At 42.2% G+C, this 17,295-nt stretch overlaps 1 protein-coding gene across 1 annotated transcript in view; it reads right to left on the bottom strand.

Annotated features, from left to right (window-relative positions):
• The window catches only part of cdh24b (cadherin 24, type 2b), a 139,231-nt gene that overhangs the window by 43,452 nt on the left and 78,484 nt on the right, over positions 1–17,295 (bottom strand). Inside the window, exons 4-5 of the mRNA XM_087178150.1 lie at positions 14,919–15,038; positions 10,963–11,130 (exon numbers count right to left, since the gene is read on the bottom strand). Coding sequence (XP_087034276.1) covers positions 10,963–11,130; positions 14,919–15,038 — 288 coding nt within the window. The remainder of the gene's footprint in view (positions 1–10,962; positions 11,131–14,918; positions 15,039–17,295) is intronic.

Below are 17,295 nucleotides of genomic sequence, written 5' to 3' on the forward strand. Positions count from 1 at the left end.
CACCACCTCCATCCCTCCATCCTGTTGTCTCCCTCCTCCCTCCTTCACGCTTTGGTGAACTTGCCCCCAGGACTCGCTTTCATGCATTCTAAAGAGTGCCGGCTTCACGTCTTTATCGTGCCAGTCCAAACAATGGGAGACGTCGGCGCGTGGGTGGCGATCATTGGACAGGACGACAGGACGTGGGCGACCGCGTTGGACCGGATTGGCCTGCGCGGCGCGTCCCTTAACTCTGACGAGCCCATTACTAGTCCACAAACGCACATTAGTCATGCCATTTAACTAAATTCATTATCGATGCCCTATTGAAGAGGACACAAGCTATTTTCGATATGCATTGGATGTTACTGAATTCGATGCGTCTGCTAAAGAGGGTATACGAGAAAATGATGAAGGCTGACGCCAGCACTGGTGGCTGTTCGGTCTATACGGGCAATTTTCTGTGTTGTGTAAGCGTACCATCGTTATATGGAAAGAACTACGACAACACAAAGAAGGCGGCTTCCTGTACAGTCCGTCCCTCATGTTCTATTAACATTACTTTACGCATTAAAATTGCATAACAAATTATTCATTATTAAAGACGGTATTTGAAGAAACTTTCGATGGGCAATATTAACCCCCAGGAATGGAAATGGCTGCCTGGCAGCGAACACAAATGTTCATTAACAATAGATCCAGTCGTTTACAGTGGGGCTGTGAGAGTGGAGGGTTTGACAAGTGGGATTTCTCGGCGCAGACACATTCTGCCACACTGACTAAAAATGATTGTCCGCTGAGGGTGTTTTTAAAACAGGAACAGATGGAAGAGAGTGCGATAAGGGACACGAGGGTACCGGGTGTGTGAAGAGCACACACTGAGAGAGTGGGAGTCAGGAGTGTGTGTATGTGTGTGTTTGTTTGTTTGCTTGTGTGTGTGTGTGTGTCTGTGGGTCTGACAGGAGATTACGAAGTCCGTCACCTCCCTGTCTCCTCACCTCTGACTGATCATACATGTGCACGAGTGTGTGCGTGTGTGCGTGTGTGTGTGTGTGTCCTAAATGCGTGCGCATGTATCAGAGGGGAAGATAAAAGCAGATTACGAGAGATGAAGAAGAAGCTGTAGCCACAGAGAAAGAAAACACATACAAGGTTACACCATTATGCCAATCTGTGAGTACTCCTTTAGCTCACCCACTCATGCTTCTTTGTTGTGTGCACTCTTCTTTGCCTCACTAAAGGACATAATACCTTGATTATCCCTCCTGACTCCCTCCATCTCATTCACTCCCCCGCTCCCTTTTCTTGTACATTCGTCCCCTCGTCCCCTCCATCTCTCCATGAGCCTCCTCTCGCCCATTCCCTCTGTGCTTACTCCCCTTTGTCTTCCTCCTCTGACAACTTTATCACACTTTTCTTTTAGCGACTCTTTCTTTCTCCTTTTTCTCTTTCAGGGAATAAAAAAGCGCACACAAGCCCAAAACAGACACACACACACACACACACACACACACACACACACACACACACACACACAGAGGAAGATGTACATTCCCCTGCACACACCTCCTCTTTCTCTCATTCTCTCTCCTCCCATTCACACTCTCTCTGTAACAGTCTTGCTCTCTAGGGAAATGAATTAGTAATATTTATGATGAAGCCCTCTCCTGAACTACTCCCTCTCTCTGTCTCATCTCTCCGTCGCATAAAATGACACTGATCTTATCGGCGTTACCTATGTAGTCATCTGTCAGCCCATCTATCTTTCCATCCATCACAGCGCTGGGAGAGTGATGGCTCCCTCAACGTTTTTATGTGGCACCATTGGCGAGCCAAGGTTGTTTGGAAACCACATAAAAACGGGGAGCAGCACCTGCGTCTCCGTCTGCGGACTTGTCACCGAGCAGAGTTGTAGCTATTCGAACGGCTCTCACAGGCAGAGCAGAGGGAACCGGAAAAAGTTTTCAAAGAGCAGGAGTGATGGTTCTCTGGATGCTGTTAAAACTGTCGCAAGGTAATGAATTAATTTTTGCCCCTTCGACAGCCGACAGATTCATCTATAGGCGCCATGAAGGAGCTGCAGTCGCTGTGTGAAGAATGCAGCTGTGAATAATCTCTGAAAAGTTTTGGAATTCAGAGGATTCAGATTGAAGCAGATATCACCTTGTACATGAAGTGAAATATTTAGAGGGGCAGTGTGTTTTTATTATTTATTCTCTTTATGCTTTTAGAACACTGAGTGTGAAAACACAGGATTCCTCCTCGGCACTGCTGATCATATCTCTGACCGTTGAGCAGATCAGATTGAGCCGCTGCTGGTGAAATGAATGTCACGTTATGGCGTGAGATAAATGCAGCAGGTGGATCAATGAGGAGCTCAACAGAATCTCTGAACAATACATCACGTTTCTAACCTGCTTCGTCTGCTGAGGGCGAGTCACGACGATTAATTAAAGCGCAGGGGAAAAAATTACTTAATTGAGGTTTGTTGAATGTTTTGCAAATTCCAACCTTTTACCAGAGCTTTCAACCCGATCACATGTTCTCTTACAGAAAATGCAATATATGACACATATGTCTCTATATCAACAGTGATGTTGCCATATATGTCACCTACAAGGGGATATATTAATATCACATATAAACATCCTCTGGATATATTAAGATATAAGTCTATAACATATATGCAATAATCTATCTATGATGATGGTATAGCATGTTGTGAGCATGTTTATTCACAATATATACGTGATTTATATGTGCATGTTTATTAAAACAACATACATATAAAATTCTATTTGCTTATAGATGTTTTTCTTATTTTTTCTCATTAATTTTAAAACATTTCTATCTATTGTATATAATATCAACATATATTGACTTTGGGAGAGATATTTATTTATGTAACATAAGTCTATAATATAAGCATAAATTCATAAACATACATACTTGTATGGACTAGATATATATGTATATATATGGATTTGTTCCCATTTCTAATAGATTTCATGTATAATTTTAACATTTATGTTTTTATCCTGTGTCATCGCGATGGATCTGTCCAAATGCAAGCTCAGCTTTCTGTCTCCATGAGCAAAATCCATCCACTGATGAAGACCGTGTGATGTGGTTGAAAGCTCTGAAAAAAGCTAGTGAATGAGTCAAGGATTAGCATCGTCTTCTGAAACTATATTCCGATGGGCAAGAATGAACTTTCATGCTAAACAATGTGAACGAAAAGACCTCAAGAAGAAGAAGAACAAGAAAATGAAGAAAGTACTTGAACCTTAAATTTTGTAAGTCGTTTCAGGGATATCTTCCACAGTGTTCAAAGACTGAGTGGACTGTTGATTAGCTAACCACTCACATAAAGTTACCTGGGGAAAGCGAAGGAGAAGAAACAGGGATCAGTCTTTTATTTGGATAAACGTTGGGCGTGTAGCATTTGTTTTCTTTGTTCTGTTGTTGTACAATTTATTCCACATTTTACACCAACAGTATATTTATATTAGCTGAAAGTAACATAAATCACATATAATGTAAATGATGTTTGTATAGTTATAGGCATTAGCCCATAACGTGTTGTATTGTGTTTATAATATAGCACAATGTTTTTTCATATACTGCAATATTGGAAACCTTCTCAGGCAACAAGAGGAACTGGGTCATGTTTATTTTTATGTTTTCAGATGTCAAAGGAATGTGTTTGCACCTTCTTTTTTTTTTCTTACTTTTGTTCTATCTTATATATATATATATATATATATATATATATATATATCATTTCCTCAGGTGTCAGTGTAGAAATTGCTGAAACTACAAGGCAATATTTATATTAGAAAAATAGATTATATATATATATATATTGGGTACAGGCGGATGCCATGTTTGCTGTTTTTGTTAATATGATATTTCATGGAGGAGATCTGTGATACAAACCCTGATAAAAAAGACTTCAGACACCTGAAGATGAGACTGTATGTATTTCATCATGTGAGACTGTTTCAGTTTTTAATAATGTCAATATTTTCCAGGCATTAGTGGTATCGGAAAGTAATCCAGAAAAGTTATCTTTATCCTACACAGACTGGGTGTCCTCCTAAATAACCCACTTTTCAGAGTGAGTTAGAATAAAGAAAACGTTGTTCTTTGTGTTAAACAAAGTGGTCATCTTATATTTAGGTACATTTCCATCCTCCCCTATTTCAATTTATCCCAGGGAGAATTCAGCTGTGGAGTACACACAGCCATAAATTATTCAGCTACAGTAAACATGGAAAAACATGTCTGAATAAATGACTACATGGAAACAAGGGTATGGATTTTCAAATCAGCCCCAACAGCAGCACAGTGGCCCTACTACAAAGCTACATGACGCTGTGGAGGCCCCATCATCTTAATTTCCCCATGGATTACCACGGGACTAGAAAGTCATCTACTGTGCCTATCCTGAAGCTTCGTAACAGGAAGCTGATAATTTGAGATGTGATTTGATACCTAACACCCTTGTTTACTCTCAGACAATTAGCCAACCATGTATTCCACACTGCACTACCATAATTAAGAGCTTAATCAGGCAAGTTGATGTGGAATGAGAGGGTAATAGAAAGTCCCCTTTAGCACAATTTTTCACATTCGTCTGTCTTGTTAACTACACATTTTAGTGGAGCTGTTGGAAAGAGAAGTTATTTCCTCACAGTCTGACATGTTCTCATGAAAAAAACAGGCCTGCTGAAAAATATGCAGTCCAGCGAGTATTACTGCAGATGCAGGAAGAAAATATCAAGAGTCCAATGATATTTCTGGAATAAAGACTTCAAAATAATCTTTGAATAATATCCAGCAAGATACTAAAAATGAAGACTTTGTCTGCAGCGTGTCTAAATATTTGTCAGCTTAAAATGTTCAAAAAAGCGCCGGTACCTTTAAAAAAAAAAAAAAAAAGTTCATTTGATATGGATGAAAACAAAATTAAAGCTGTTCTTGCAACCGAGGAATGCAGAGCTAAAACATCAAAAAACATGTTGCTGTCCAAATACATTTGGAGCACGGTGTATGCCATTTGATAATGAGACCCAGAGGAAAGTGTGGCGAGAGCGTTATGTTTGCCAACGAAGCCTCTGAAAATATCCCACACTTTCCGCTTATCATTTAACCAAAAAACACAGACTATTCTGTACGGTAGCCTACTTTCCTTCTCCTATACTGCCTCCTCCGGGCATAAGAAATCCCCTGACAGCGTTCAGAACTGTACACACAACAAACCCACTTAGTTTCTAGAATCATGTTTTTTTTGGATAGGGAGAAATTCTAGGGCACTGTGAAAAGACAATCCCACAAAGCAGGAGCGCTTTTTCGAATCTTGTTTTAAATGTACAGCTGATACCTGGTTTCGTACGCTTCAATGTAATCCTCTCCCCTCTGGTAAATGCCACGGGGAATAAGCAGTGTTGACCTTGGGAGACGCGGGGGCCGGATTTGAGGGTGTCTTTTTTTTTTTTTAAAAGCCCTGGTGTGTAATTGAGTAGAGCGGCGGGGTGGCTGGCTTTGATGGTGTAAACACAAGGGAGTGCGAGTGTGTGAGGGAACGCACGGACAAAAAAGAAAAAGCGGAGGATCAGGGATACACGGGGAATATGTGGGTTGTTCACACACACATAAACACACACACACAGGCTGCCGGAGTAGGCTAACATCAATCAGTCATCATCATCAGGATCAGTGGAGGCAACAGCCAGGAGGGGTTTTTGGTAGATTGTGGGGTTTCAGGGCAGCTGCCGGCGCCGTGAGGCTCCTCATCACCCACACTGATCACAATGAGCCCTGTTTCCCTCCAAGAACCCCTCTAGTCCTCCACACAGCCCGGTCCAAAAACAGCAGCTTTGATGGGGGTTCAACTCGACCAACAAACCTCCCACCCCAGGACATCATTAGTTCATTTTGGCAGCGGTCAATTGGATAAGAAACCCTCATCGCAGGCCAATCCAGCCCCTGACAACTCTATGATACGTTCACCTGCTCCTGCAGCTGTGAGACGGTCAGAGAAATCAAACTCACTACGTTTATTTTACAGTTTCCTTCATAACAATTATATGTAGATGTGAACAAATGCACTTCAGTTAATCATTTTTATATGAAAATCAAGTGAGTGTGCTTTTCAAACAACAACAGTCAATTTGTTTTTTATCATTTACATAATACACATTCACAGCTGCTCACTCAGCTGGAGGAGGTGAAAATTTCAGTTGCCTATTATTGATTAGGACCAGCTAGAATGACAACTGATCTACTCAACTGTTAATTAACGTTAATTCTGAGCTGGACAAACATAACATGAAGAGTTAACGTGTTGGATAATATGTACGTTGGTGTCTGCGCCACCAATTTCTATGTTTCTGTGTGTCGAGGAAATCTCGCCACTCTGTGTAACTTTAGAAATCGCCAGAGGGACGCGTCTCTTCGCTGTTCAAAAGCAGTAACAGAGTGGTGGGTCAAAGATGATCTCATTCAGTGCTTTTAAAAACGCGCCTCCCCAGGGGGCGAGCTGCAGTGGGGGACATGAGGCATAGATACTCGCTGCGTTCTAATTCAGGGGCTGCATCATTCAGAAGAACTGGTCTGGGAAGGCTGAACCGAAATGAGACAGTCTGGCCTATGGAGTATTTCCACCCTGTCACCAGCTGTGCCTGCCATTACCAATGCATCACAAAGCGCTGCTCATGTCGCCTAGCAACCTTGACAAAACACAAAAGCTTGGGGTTTTAAGGACCTTGGTTTTTTTTTTTTTAAAGGTTGTACCATTAAATCTTCGAATGAGTAGAAACCTATTGCCTACATTTAAAAATGTGAGGCCGGGAACACACTGGCTGCGTGGCGTGGCGACTGTGGAAGGTCTTGGTTTTAAGTTCGGCACCCATGTTAACGTATTAGAGCGGACACGATGCCTGCGTCTCTAGAGGTTCAGCATCTTGCTCATTTTTAACACGTGAATCATGCAGCTCCCAACAAAAATAGACGGAGAAAATACCAGAATATTGACACCTTTCACTACAGTGTCAGCGACTAGGCTGAATCTGAAAATGTCAGACATGAAACTAAAATTACCGCCACACGGTCGCTCAGACTAGTTTCAGGTTACATCCCTGTTTATCCAGAATCATATAAAATATTAATCATTAGTGTGCAATTTTGTGTAGTCTTGAGTTATGGCTTGACCTTTAACCTTTGACCTTCTTATGAGTTTATCCTTGAGTCCAAGTGAATGTTTGTGCCAAATTTGAAGAAAATCCCTCAAGGCATAACTGAGATATTGCATTCACAAGGCCAAAAATTTATTTTGTGAGGTCACTGTGACCTTGACCTTTGACCTTTGACCTTTGACCACCAAACCACCTGTAAACTCTACATAGAAAGATAGAGCTGGCAGCAGCAGCAACACAGCAGCAGACACGCAGCCGGTGTGAACACATACGTGGGCGTGAGCTGCGGCAGAACAGCGACACAGCCGGCGTAATCCTCGCGCTCTCTTTCAGCGTTGTTTGCTGCCATTATTTTCAATGAATCCTGGGGTAAGTTAGGCCGCGAAGGATCCACCCATGGAGACTTTGTTGCCCAGGAAAAGAAGGCTGCATTTTTCCGCCACTTTTGAGGGAGCCTTTGAAATGAGACGGCCCAGTCGCATTCAAATGCAGCTTCTGAAAGATGCAGCGCCTGAACTGGGACACAGCGACTGTGTGAGGTGAAAGGGACAGATGGGATGTGCTGTTCTAAAATCAACTGGAAGTTAGTTATTGTACTCTGGCTGCTGATTTGTCCTGTTAATCAGCTGTCAGCAGCTGGACCAGCAGCAGTGGCTCTGACACACACTGATCATGGAGGCCGTTCAGGTGCTTTAAAATCATTAGCATCTGGTTGTTGTAATTAGTATCAAAATTCCTCCTCAGAGTCAAATCTGAACACACGTACATGATACTTTGATTCTTACATATGATTAGTTTCAGTGCGGCTCACACTCTCCGAGGACGTCGTTATCTCCGATGTCCGTGTGTGTGATTGTGTGAGTGGAGACAGGTGTGTTGGACTCGGAGCAGAACTCCACCAGCTGCAACCAGTTCCATAATCAAGACCTATATAAATACTCAGCCCTGCCACTTCCACTCTGCCAGATCGTAGACTCTGCTTCCCGTCAGCGTCGCTACGCTTTGAGCCAAATTTGTTACCAGTGTCGCGTCTCAGCATTCAGCTTGTTGCCTGTTTCCCCCAGTACTCATCCTGCTCTCTGTCTCCCTTACAGTCCTGTCTGTTCTGACTCCCTCTCTCTACTGCCCCTCTCCTCTGGCCAGCCCTGCTTCTCTGCCCTGGGACTCTACTCTGTCCCCATCGGATCCCACTCCAGACCTGATACCTCAGCCGCTAATTGCCCCTGCTATTGAATCCTTCAAATGTTAGCTCCTGAGTCTTCGTGTGTAGCTGCGACCTGCGTTTATTTCCGTGTTGTTTGGACCTGGACACCTGCCTGCTAACTTGTTATCTCATATGCCAGTGAGCCTGTTTATTCCTCATTAAAAGCCACTTCACTGCCTCATCCTGTCTGTGCATATGGGTCCACCTTTGCCACTGCTGCTGCTTCCAGTAGCTGTAACGCGCTCAGTACACGCCACATAACCACAACATCCATGGTTCGAACGGGGCCAGGGGCTTCTGATGCATGTCATACCCCCTCCCTCTCTCCCACTGTTTCCTGTCTGACTCTTCACTCTTAACTATCAACATAAACACAATGCAGAAAACATAAACTAGGATAAATAAATGCATGGATAAATAACCTGACTGGCAAAATATCAATAAATAAAAGGCCACTTTTGAATATCATGGTTATATTTGAATTTTATCAAGCAATATAAAAAGAAATTACCCTGGGAAGATGTCAACAACAACTGACTGCATTATTTGTGAGCAGACTTATAAAACTTATCTTATTAAAAACAAAAAAGTATTTATTAAGTTTGTCTACTCACAAGTTTGTTAACAAGAACACCCATGTTAATGGATCGGAGCGCGTGACACGTGCATCTCCAAGCAAATGTCTAGGCTGAATCTGAATATGTCACAGACATAAAAAAATATAAACCATATTAGCCATTTTAAATAAATCAGAAATGAATTTATAATGAGAAGAAATCGGGGCATTCAAGTAGCCTGCAAACTCAATGTATAAAGATCTGGCAATAGCAGCAACGCAGCAGACACACAGTCGGTGTGAACAGGCATGCGAGTCGCAGCAGTTCAACACAATGCAACTCAATTGATTGAACAATTATGAATTGCTGTCTTATTGTCGCTCAGAAAAAAAGCCCAGTTGGATGTTTTACATCTGTTTTACAGAGTTTACAGAGTATTTGTTAGTTGAGATTCACAATTCAACTTCTTCCACTAACCCTCAACTTAACCCTGTATTCGAAAACTAAGATTAGTGAAATGTTCAAATACTCTGTAGGCGGACTAATCAGATATAATCCTAAATTTATTCAGCTCTTATAATAATTACATTTCCCTTTAAGAGGTGACATACTGTTTTCACTTCAATTTAAGTAAAAGTAAGTACAATTTTGATGGAAAAGCAAGTTATCTGTCCTATTAATCCCTCTGGAAACCAAAATGAAGTGTAACTGTACAAAAACTTTTCTATCCCGACTTCAACTCTCTTCACTTTAATTGGAAGAAGGTCAGAAAATTATCTTGGACGAGACGTCGCTGGCTTAGAAGAAAAATGGCAGAAAGGACGACATTAAGTAAAAGATGACAGGAACACTGGCCATCAATGCCACTCGGTTCCCTTGATCATCCACAGGAGGAGTAGCTGGTGTGTCCTTTTGAATGTAATAAAGGACACACATACCAAATCTCAAGGTACAACAGAGAAGGAATTGATTAATACCGGCCTCTAAAACACACCGGTGCACTCCATCCAACAACAGTGGCAAACAAACACAGACAAGCCAGAGCAGTGTTGCTCAGGGAGTTATCATGCCAGCACACTAACCTCCTTCTGGATAACTAAAATATGATTTATAGTACAATGTCCAACTATGACAATAACGTCTAATAATCCAATTTGATTACATATTCTTCATAGCAACCAGGAGCCATTATGTAAATTGCTAATTTGGTCTAATTTTTGTTTTATATGCAACAGAAGGCTAGGCCACAGGAGTAAGGCCTAATTTAATTGAATTTACCAACATTATAAGTCACACAGCTACACAGGACATAGACGTTTTCCATCTATCATTTGCACTAAAATAACTGTGTGATTACAAACAGTGAAATTTAGTTTTTTTGTAAGGCAATTAAACTGGCCTCATTAGAGGTATTGTTGGATTATTCCCTATAATCTGTGCAGGTGCAGTTGGAAATAGTAGCTGATCTATCATTGCACAGGCAGGTGAAATCCATGACTGAATGTTTGATGAGGCACTTTGCAGCCCTGCAGGAGTCTCCTCTGCCTGACTGCTGCTGCGAAAATCCTGACAGTACCTGCGGGTCAAAAAGGTCTGAGAAGTCTTCTGCCCTCTGGTGCAAAAACAAACAGTGTTTATGCTGTTATGCAGCCTAATGTTTGTTTCCTGAGTGTTGAGTATTAGACAGTAAATACAAGAACAACAAAGTCATTCAAAGTCATTTCTGCTACTTTACGGTGATTGGCAGCTCGATGCCTGATGCTGCATCCCTCTAATGAGATGAAACCCAATCTGCAGGTACTGCAAGCCGCCATGGAGTATTTGCCGACAGTGTTAGGCCCCTGCGTGGTAAGAGCGTGCATTTATGTATGGCTGCAGGGCTGAGGTGGGAGGCAGTGCATACCATTATCGCACATATGTGTAGATAAAGAAAATGCGTATGCGTATCCAGCATACATGCAGCAATTTTCATCTTTCATGTTGTACTGTGTGTTTATTCCTGGTGAGTTGTTGAGTAACTCACTCTGGGTGAACCGCGGAGGGTTGTCGTTGACGTCGGTGAGCCTGACGGTGATGGTGGTGGTGCCTGATAATCCACCCAGGTGGCCCCCCATGTCCTTGGCCTGAAGCACCACCAGGTACTGGTCCTGGGTCTCTCTGTCCATGTCAGGCACAGCTGTACGCAGAATACCTGCAGCAGACACACACACACACACACACACAGACACAGAGTAGCATCAGGGTGGCCATGAAGCATTTAAAGCAAGGATAATAAAGTTTTTAATGTGGCGAAATGGCAGCAAAATGACCATAATAAATCTATGCATGACTAAAAGGGTTTTTTGATCAATATTTATGACTCGTGATTACCAGGCTCTGAACCTTCTGGCTTCCAAAATATACTTTCTGGCCTGTGCTCTGTTTTTGGAACAAAAGCTCCCGGCACACTGGGATCTGGTCCAGCTCTATTCACATTTCTAACAACAGAGTTATCTTGAAAAGATACAAGAGTGGTATCACAGTTTGTTTAGCTATTTATCAGACATTTGAGGTACCATTCTCTAATAAGGCAAGCTGTTTACAAGCTGCAACTGAAGGCATTCCTAATGTTTAATAAATCATTTATTGCCCTGAGGATCAGTAACAATAATGATTTTAGGTCTAGCCTGCTTTGTCTCTCAATCCAGAAATGCAAAGTACAGTTAATTTATTAACACATTTTATAATTTAAATCTTTATTAATGACATACTAACGTATATAACATCAGACCTGAGGGCTGATTATAAAGAAAGTGGTGGATTTAATCTTAATAGACGCCATCGCTTATTATGATATGACCACCCATTATTAGCTTAGAAAGTTATGGCCCATTATTAAAGACTGCAGTTACACATGTGAGTAAGTCATTAATAAAAGGTTATGGGTTTCTTGTTTCCAATAGGCCATTTAATGTTAATGCATTGTTATTTAATAGAGTTTGTTCCAGATGCTCTGCAGCTGTTTTCTAGAAGGCAACTGGTCCATTAGAGGAGTCGTGTCGATGGATTAAAGAGACACAAAGGACACAGTGAGGTTTGCTGCGGCCATATGTATTTTCACAAACCGGGAAACCCGACGTTGTTCTTGCTAATGGCTTGTTAGAGACGGTGACAGACCAGTAAATCAGCTGGGCCAATATGTCAGCTGATATTGTCCTATTGCAGATATATCAGCATCTGTCAGCCATTATGTAACGAGACGTTGCAGCACAGAAATGCCACAGACATATTTAACTTGATTTAGAAACAGCCTTTCCATTATGTAATTTGGCCACACAAGAGCATCTTACACTGTCAGATGTCCTATTCAATAGGAAAAGGAAAAAATAATCTAAGAGATCCTAATAATTATGATGTGTTTAACATATAAATATATATATGAGATATATATATAGAAGCATATAATTATTTTATTTTTGCATTTTCTTCTCAAATACTTTATCTGTATCAGCCTCAGAGAGCCAGTATCAGTTCAGCTATAATTACTGATTTATGAAGTAATAATAAATCATTTAGTAGCCATCAGTGAATCCATTAGTTACAACCCTTTATAAAGTGTGTCTGGTTAGAATGTGGTGCCCACTTCTATTAGATACTGAACTCCTTGTTACTGAAGTAATAGGGTTTATAGTTATTTAGGTAATTAATCTAATTAGGCTGTATGCTGCACCGTGAAGCTGTCAGCAGCTGCTTGATCATCATCAAACGCAAAAGGTCATCAGGCGGTTGCTGTGTGAAAAGTCCAGACAGTGGCTTCAGTTTTAGTGATGAAAATATTGACACTCTAATTGATTAAGTTCTAAGATCAAACCTATTGGTCAACATCAAACCTCAGAGTCACCAGGCTGAAGAGAAACCCGACAGCTTTTCTGACATTTTGGAGACATTCAGTTTCCATGTGGCAGCGACGATGTGTCACTTCATGTCCCATTAACGCCGCACAGAAACACATACACACACACACACACACACACACACACAAACACAAACACAAGTGTGTGAGGAGGCTCACATGGAAAAAATAAATCAGCGCACGGCGACAGGTGGACATGCTGACAGAGCGTAAAATCTCGTTCTGTATCTCACACTCTTTAACGGCGCACACCAAGACGCATCATTTACACGCATTCAACATCGATCACCTCCTCTGTGGAAATGGCCTCATTCTGCTACATATGATTGGATGTTGCACATCAAGTGCTGGCTGCTTTCACCCGGCATCAGCCAAAACACCGGCCTGGATGACTTGGCAGCTCAAGGTGAATCACATTCAACATGGGGCTGTTCTGAATGCTAACGAAGCGGCAGGAATACGTCGAGGTTTCTGAGCGGAATTCGTAAGCAAAACAAACTGCATGTATGAGCGAATGCGCTCGGCTGCAAGTGAACATTTTGAATAAGACCTTTGGTGATGGAGCTGATGAGAAACAGGGTGATTGAAAAAGGGAGATAGAGAGAGCGGAGAGACGAGGGGAGAAGAGAGCGGACATGCTCAGAATACTAAAGCTCATCTAATAGCATAGTGTCACGGTTAATACACGCTGGGTGGAATTAGTCTTATATTCCCCAATTAACATTTCAAAAAAGCGCCGTTGCCTGTTGCAGAGGTCCTCACATGTCAGAGCATTCAATTACTAGACGTTGACATCCAATGAGCAAAACACAAGTATCGGCCACCTGTGACCCATGTGGGGAAAATAAACGCTCACAAGCAGGAAAAAAAAAAACTGCAGCAGCCACATTCTGAGCTAAAGTTTCTCTGCGCCTGCTGTCAATCAAAACAGCTTCTAAAGCGTTACGTAGTTTGAACTCCATTTCTGAATCAACTGAGCTATCATTTCCCCCAAAGGTATGATGCTAAAAAAGTATTCATAATGGAATAAATATACACATATATATATATATATACACACACACACACACACACACACACACACACACACACACACACACACACACAGAGCACCCTCCACCCTCTCCATCCGCTGCACAATAAACTTTTTGCCCTTGGGTGACATGTGTGACACAGAGGCATATTGAGAACGCGCACAGCAGACAGGTCCTTTGAGCCCTCTGTAATCTGTCCTGTGTAATAGTTCACAAACCTTTGCTGACATCTCTCTTTGAACACGTCTTTCTGTTTTTGCTTCATCCAGAAATAATAACATTAGGCTGCTGCTGTGTTTTGTTCAGCGTACACAGGCCCTGGCAGCATGAATATATTTCTGCCAACTCATACTGGAGCGAACCAGGGAGGAGGAACACTGGGAGAGGGAGTGAGGGGGTGTGTGTGCGTGTGTGTGTGTGTGTGTGTGTGTGTGTGTGTGTGTGTGTGTGTGTGTGTTTAACAGGAAGGTGTCTGAGGGGGCACAAGAGGGAAAAGGGAAGTGGAAAAGATGGATGACTAAGTGTGACAAGAGAACTAGGGATGCACAGGAGGGGGGTGTTAGTTTGAATGTATGTATGTGTGTGTGTGTGTGTGTGTGCGCGCGTGTGTGTACGAGAGAGAGAGAGAGAGAGAGAGAGAGAGAGAGAGAGAGAGAGAGAGAGAGAGAGAGAGAGAGAGAGAGACATGTTACTCTGGTTGTGCATACAGCTCCACACATTCTCAGATGTTTAACTAAACCTGTGTTTGTACACTCACACACACACACACACACACGTGTACTGTGCATACAAGTGTGTATGTGTGTCCCTTTGATCGTATCCATGCACACACACACACACACACGTTCAGCACTGTATGTGTGTGTCGTTCATGATACAGAGCTGAATTCACTTGTTTGCTTTTCACCATCTTGAGTATATTTGCTTTTCTGCAGAGTGTGTGTGTATTTGCTTTCCGACATCTGCGCAACTTTTACGTTTCTCCACCCATGTGAGTTGTGATGGGAACAAACACATATACACACACACACAATGATATATCTACACACTCACCTGTCTGGGGATCGACAGAGAAGTACTGTTGGCCCTGCACCAGTGTGTACACTAGCTTGGCGCTGTTCCCATAAGTCGGGTCATCAGCATCTGTTGCTGTCACCTGGATTATAGACGTGCCTGTAGGGAGGATAGACGGGGGAGGGAGGAGAGGAGATGAGGAAGATGAAGAAGAGGAGAGGGCAATAAGAAAAGAAAGAAATGATAAAAGAAGAAGGAGGGGGGGAGGAAAAGAAGACAGAGTCAAAACAAGGTGGAGCTGAAACTGAGTGAATAGAATAGAGCAGCACTTTAAGAGCATGAGAAAGCTTTATATCAAGGCAACCTCCGTCCTCCTCAAACACTCCTTTTTCAATCTCTTTCCGACGGCACTGTGACAAAATACTTTATCCCCCCCCACATCCCCCCTCCTCCTCCTCACTCACCTCCTCCCTCCTCTCTCCTGCTGCTCACCTTCCTCTTTCTTTCTCCCCCCTTGACTCCCTCTGTCTCACTTCATTTCTCTTCATCTCTGTCTCCAGCTCCTTCTCGTCTCCTCCCTGGTCCTCCCCTCTCACTCCCTTTAAACCTCCCCTCTACGGCTCATGGGGTGTCAATTGGGCAGTGGAATTTTTTATTTATTTATTTTTTGAATTTGCTGACAAAAAATTGAAATGTATAAATATATCAAAATCAGTGTATGTAGAGTCTCCATTGGGTCTATATTTATAGACAAGTGCAGGGGGAGCGACGATTCCCAGCGGGACCCGAACTAGACAAGACAGGAGGAAGAAGGGGATTTGTGGGAGCAGCTGCTGCTTTATTTCTGATCAAAGCCATGACACTATCACTGTGAAAGATCGGGGGAGTGTGTGTGTGTGTGTGTGTGTAAATGTGTGTATGGGAATGTGTGTAAGGAGAGCGGGAGGGGGGGGGGGGGGGGGGGGGGGGCATGGCATCATCTCATTGCAGATCCATTACAGGTAGTTAAGAATCAGAGGAGTTATCAACAGATGGCAGGTGTAAAGTCTGCAAAGATTGTACCACAGAGAGTCTGAGAGGGAGCAACAGAGTTCCTGTGTGTGTGTGTGTGTGTGTGTGCGCATGTATGTGTGTGTACTTATCTCACAGAAATGACTGTCAACCATACAAAAATAAGACACAAGCCGAAATAAACTGAAGTTGTTGTCAAGTCTCTCAGCATTCATAACAACAAACTGAGTGTGTTGTCTACGTGCTCTCCTGTCTTACAATGCGAGGCCCAAAGGAAATGAAGGAGCTGCTCACAGCTGCAAAAAATTAAAAGAAAGAAAAAAAAAAAAAAAACACAACACGCAAATTGTAGACGGTAGCAAGACACCTCAGGGAAGATCTCAGAAAACAAGAAAACAAGAATTAAATTCGAATTAAATCTTAAATCTCTTGGCAAAGTTTAATCAGCTGTGGCAAAGTCGTAGTGATTGACAGCTGTTGGCTAAAAATTTCATGTTCAACTACACCAGAAAAAACAGCACAGTGTGACTATTGCTGCGCAGCACATGGGCGACTCTTAGTGATATGTGGAACTGAGACACAGTAAGACAGTGACACCCAGTGAAATCAGACACAGAGGAGAGGAGGCAGCTTGTTTTCAACCTGTTTTCAGATGTTTGGCCATTATTTCTAATCCATCCCCAGTTCTGATTTCTTTCTTCATTTCACACAATTTTCAAGCCAGCTTAAAAAAAAAAAAAAAAATCCAGTTACAGCACTTTCTGTTTTTATTTCAAAGAGCTCGCACACCACACCAGTTTCACTCACAGACTGGCATAAAACTACAAAGTCTGCTATTGAATCTCTTTATGTTTTAGCCTTTTCTCCCTCTCACTATATGCATTGTAGATAAGTGCAAAGGGACATGAGTAGATAAGTAGGCAGAAATGTTTCTTCTGACAGCCGTTAAAAGTAATCAGACACAGGGATCAAACGGTTTGGCTCTGAGGTTAATGTAACAAGTGCAAGGCAAAGGCAAATCTATTGGTATGCAGCCTGCCAGCCGTGGAATACAGCCAGTCACACTCCACAAGGATCAAATATCATCTGGAACACATGTTTTCAGCATAAGACATATTTCCTGTTGGGAAAAGGAGGAGAGATTATTCCTCTATTCATACTGTACTGTACACATATACACACACATATATATATATATATATATATATATATATATATGTGTATGTGTACTGTCAAGGTTAAATTTTAAATGTGAGTCACTCTCCCTGAACGTAGCTTCACATCTGGCAAGATATTTATACCCAGTCAAGTGAAACCAACACAAAACGCTTTGCAGACACAACTTTCAAACGGGGAACTGGCTCAGTTCCAGCGCACGTTGCACCAGTGTCTCATCGCTGTAGAT

Source organism: Seriola lalandi, unplaced genomic scaffold, assembly GCF_002814215.2.
Source record: "Seriola lalandi dorsalis isolate HSWRI2012SDOR001 ecotype SW California unplaced genomic scaffold, Sedor1 jcf7180002054677, whole genome shotgun sequence".
Lineage (NCBI taxonomy): Eukaryota > Metazoa > Chordata > Actinopteri > Carangiformes > Carangidae > Seriola > Seriola lalandi.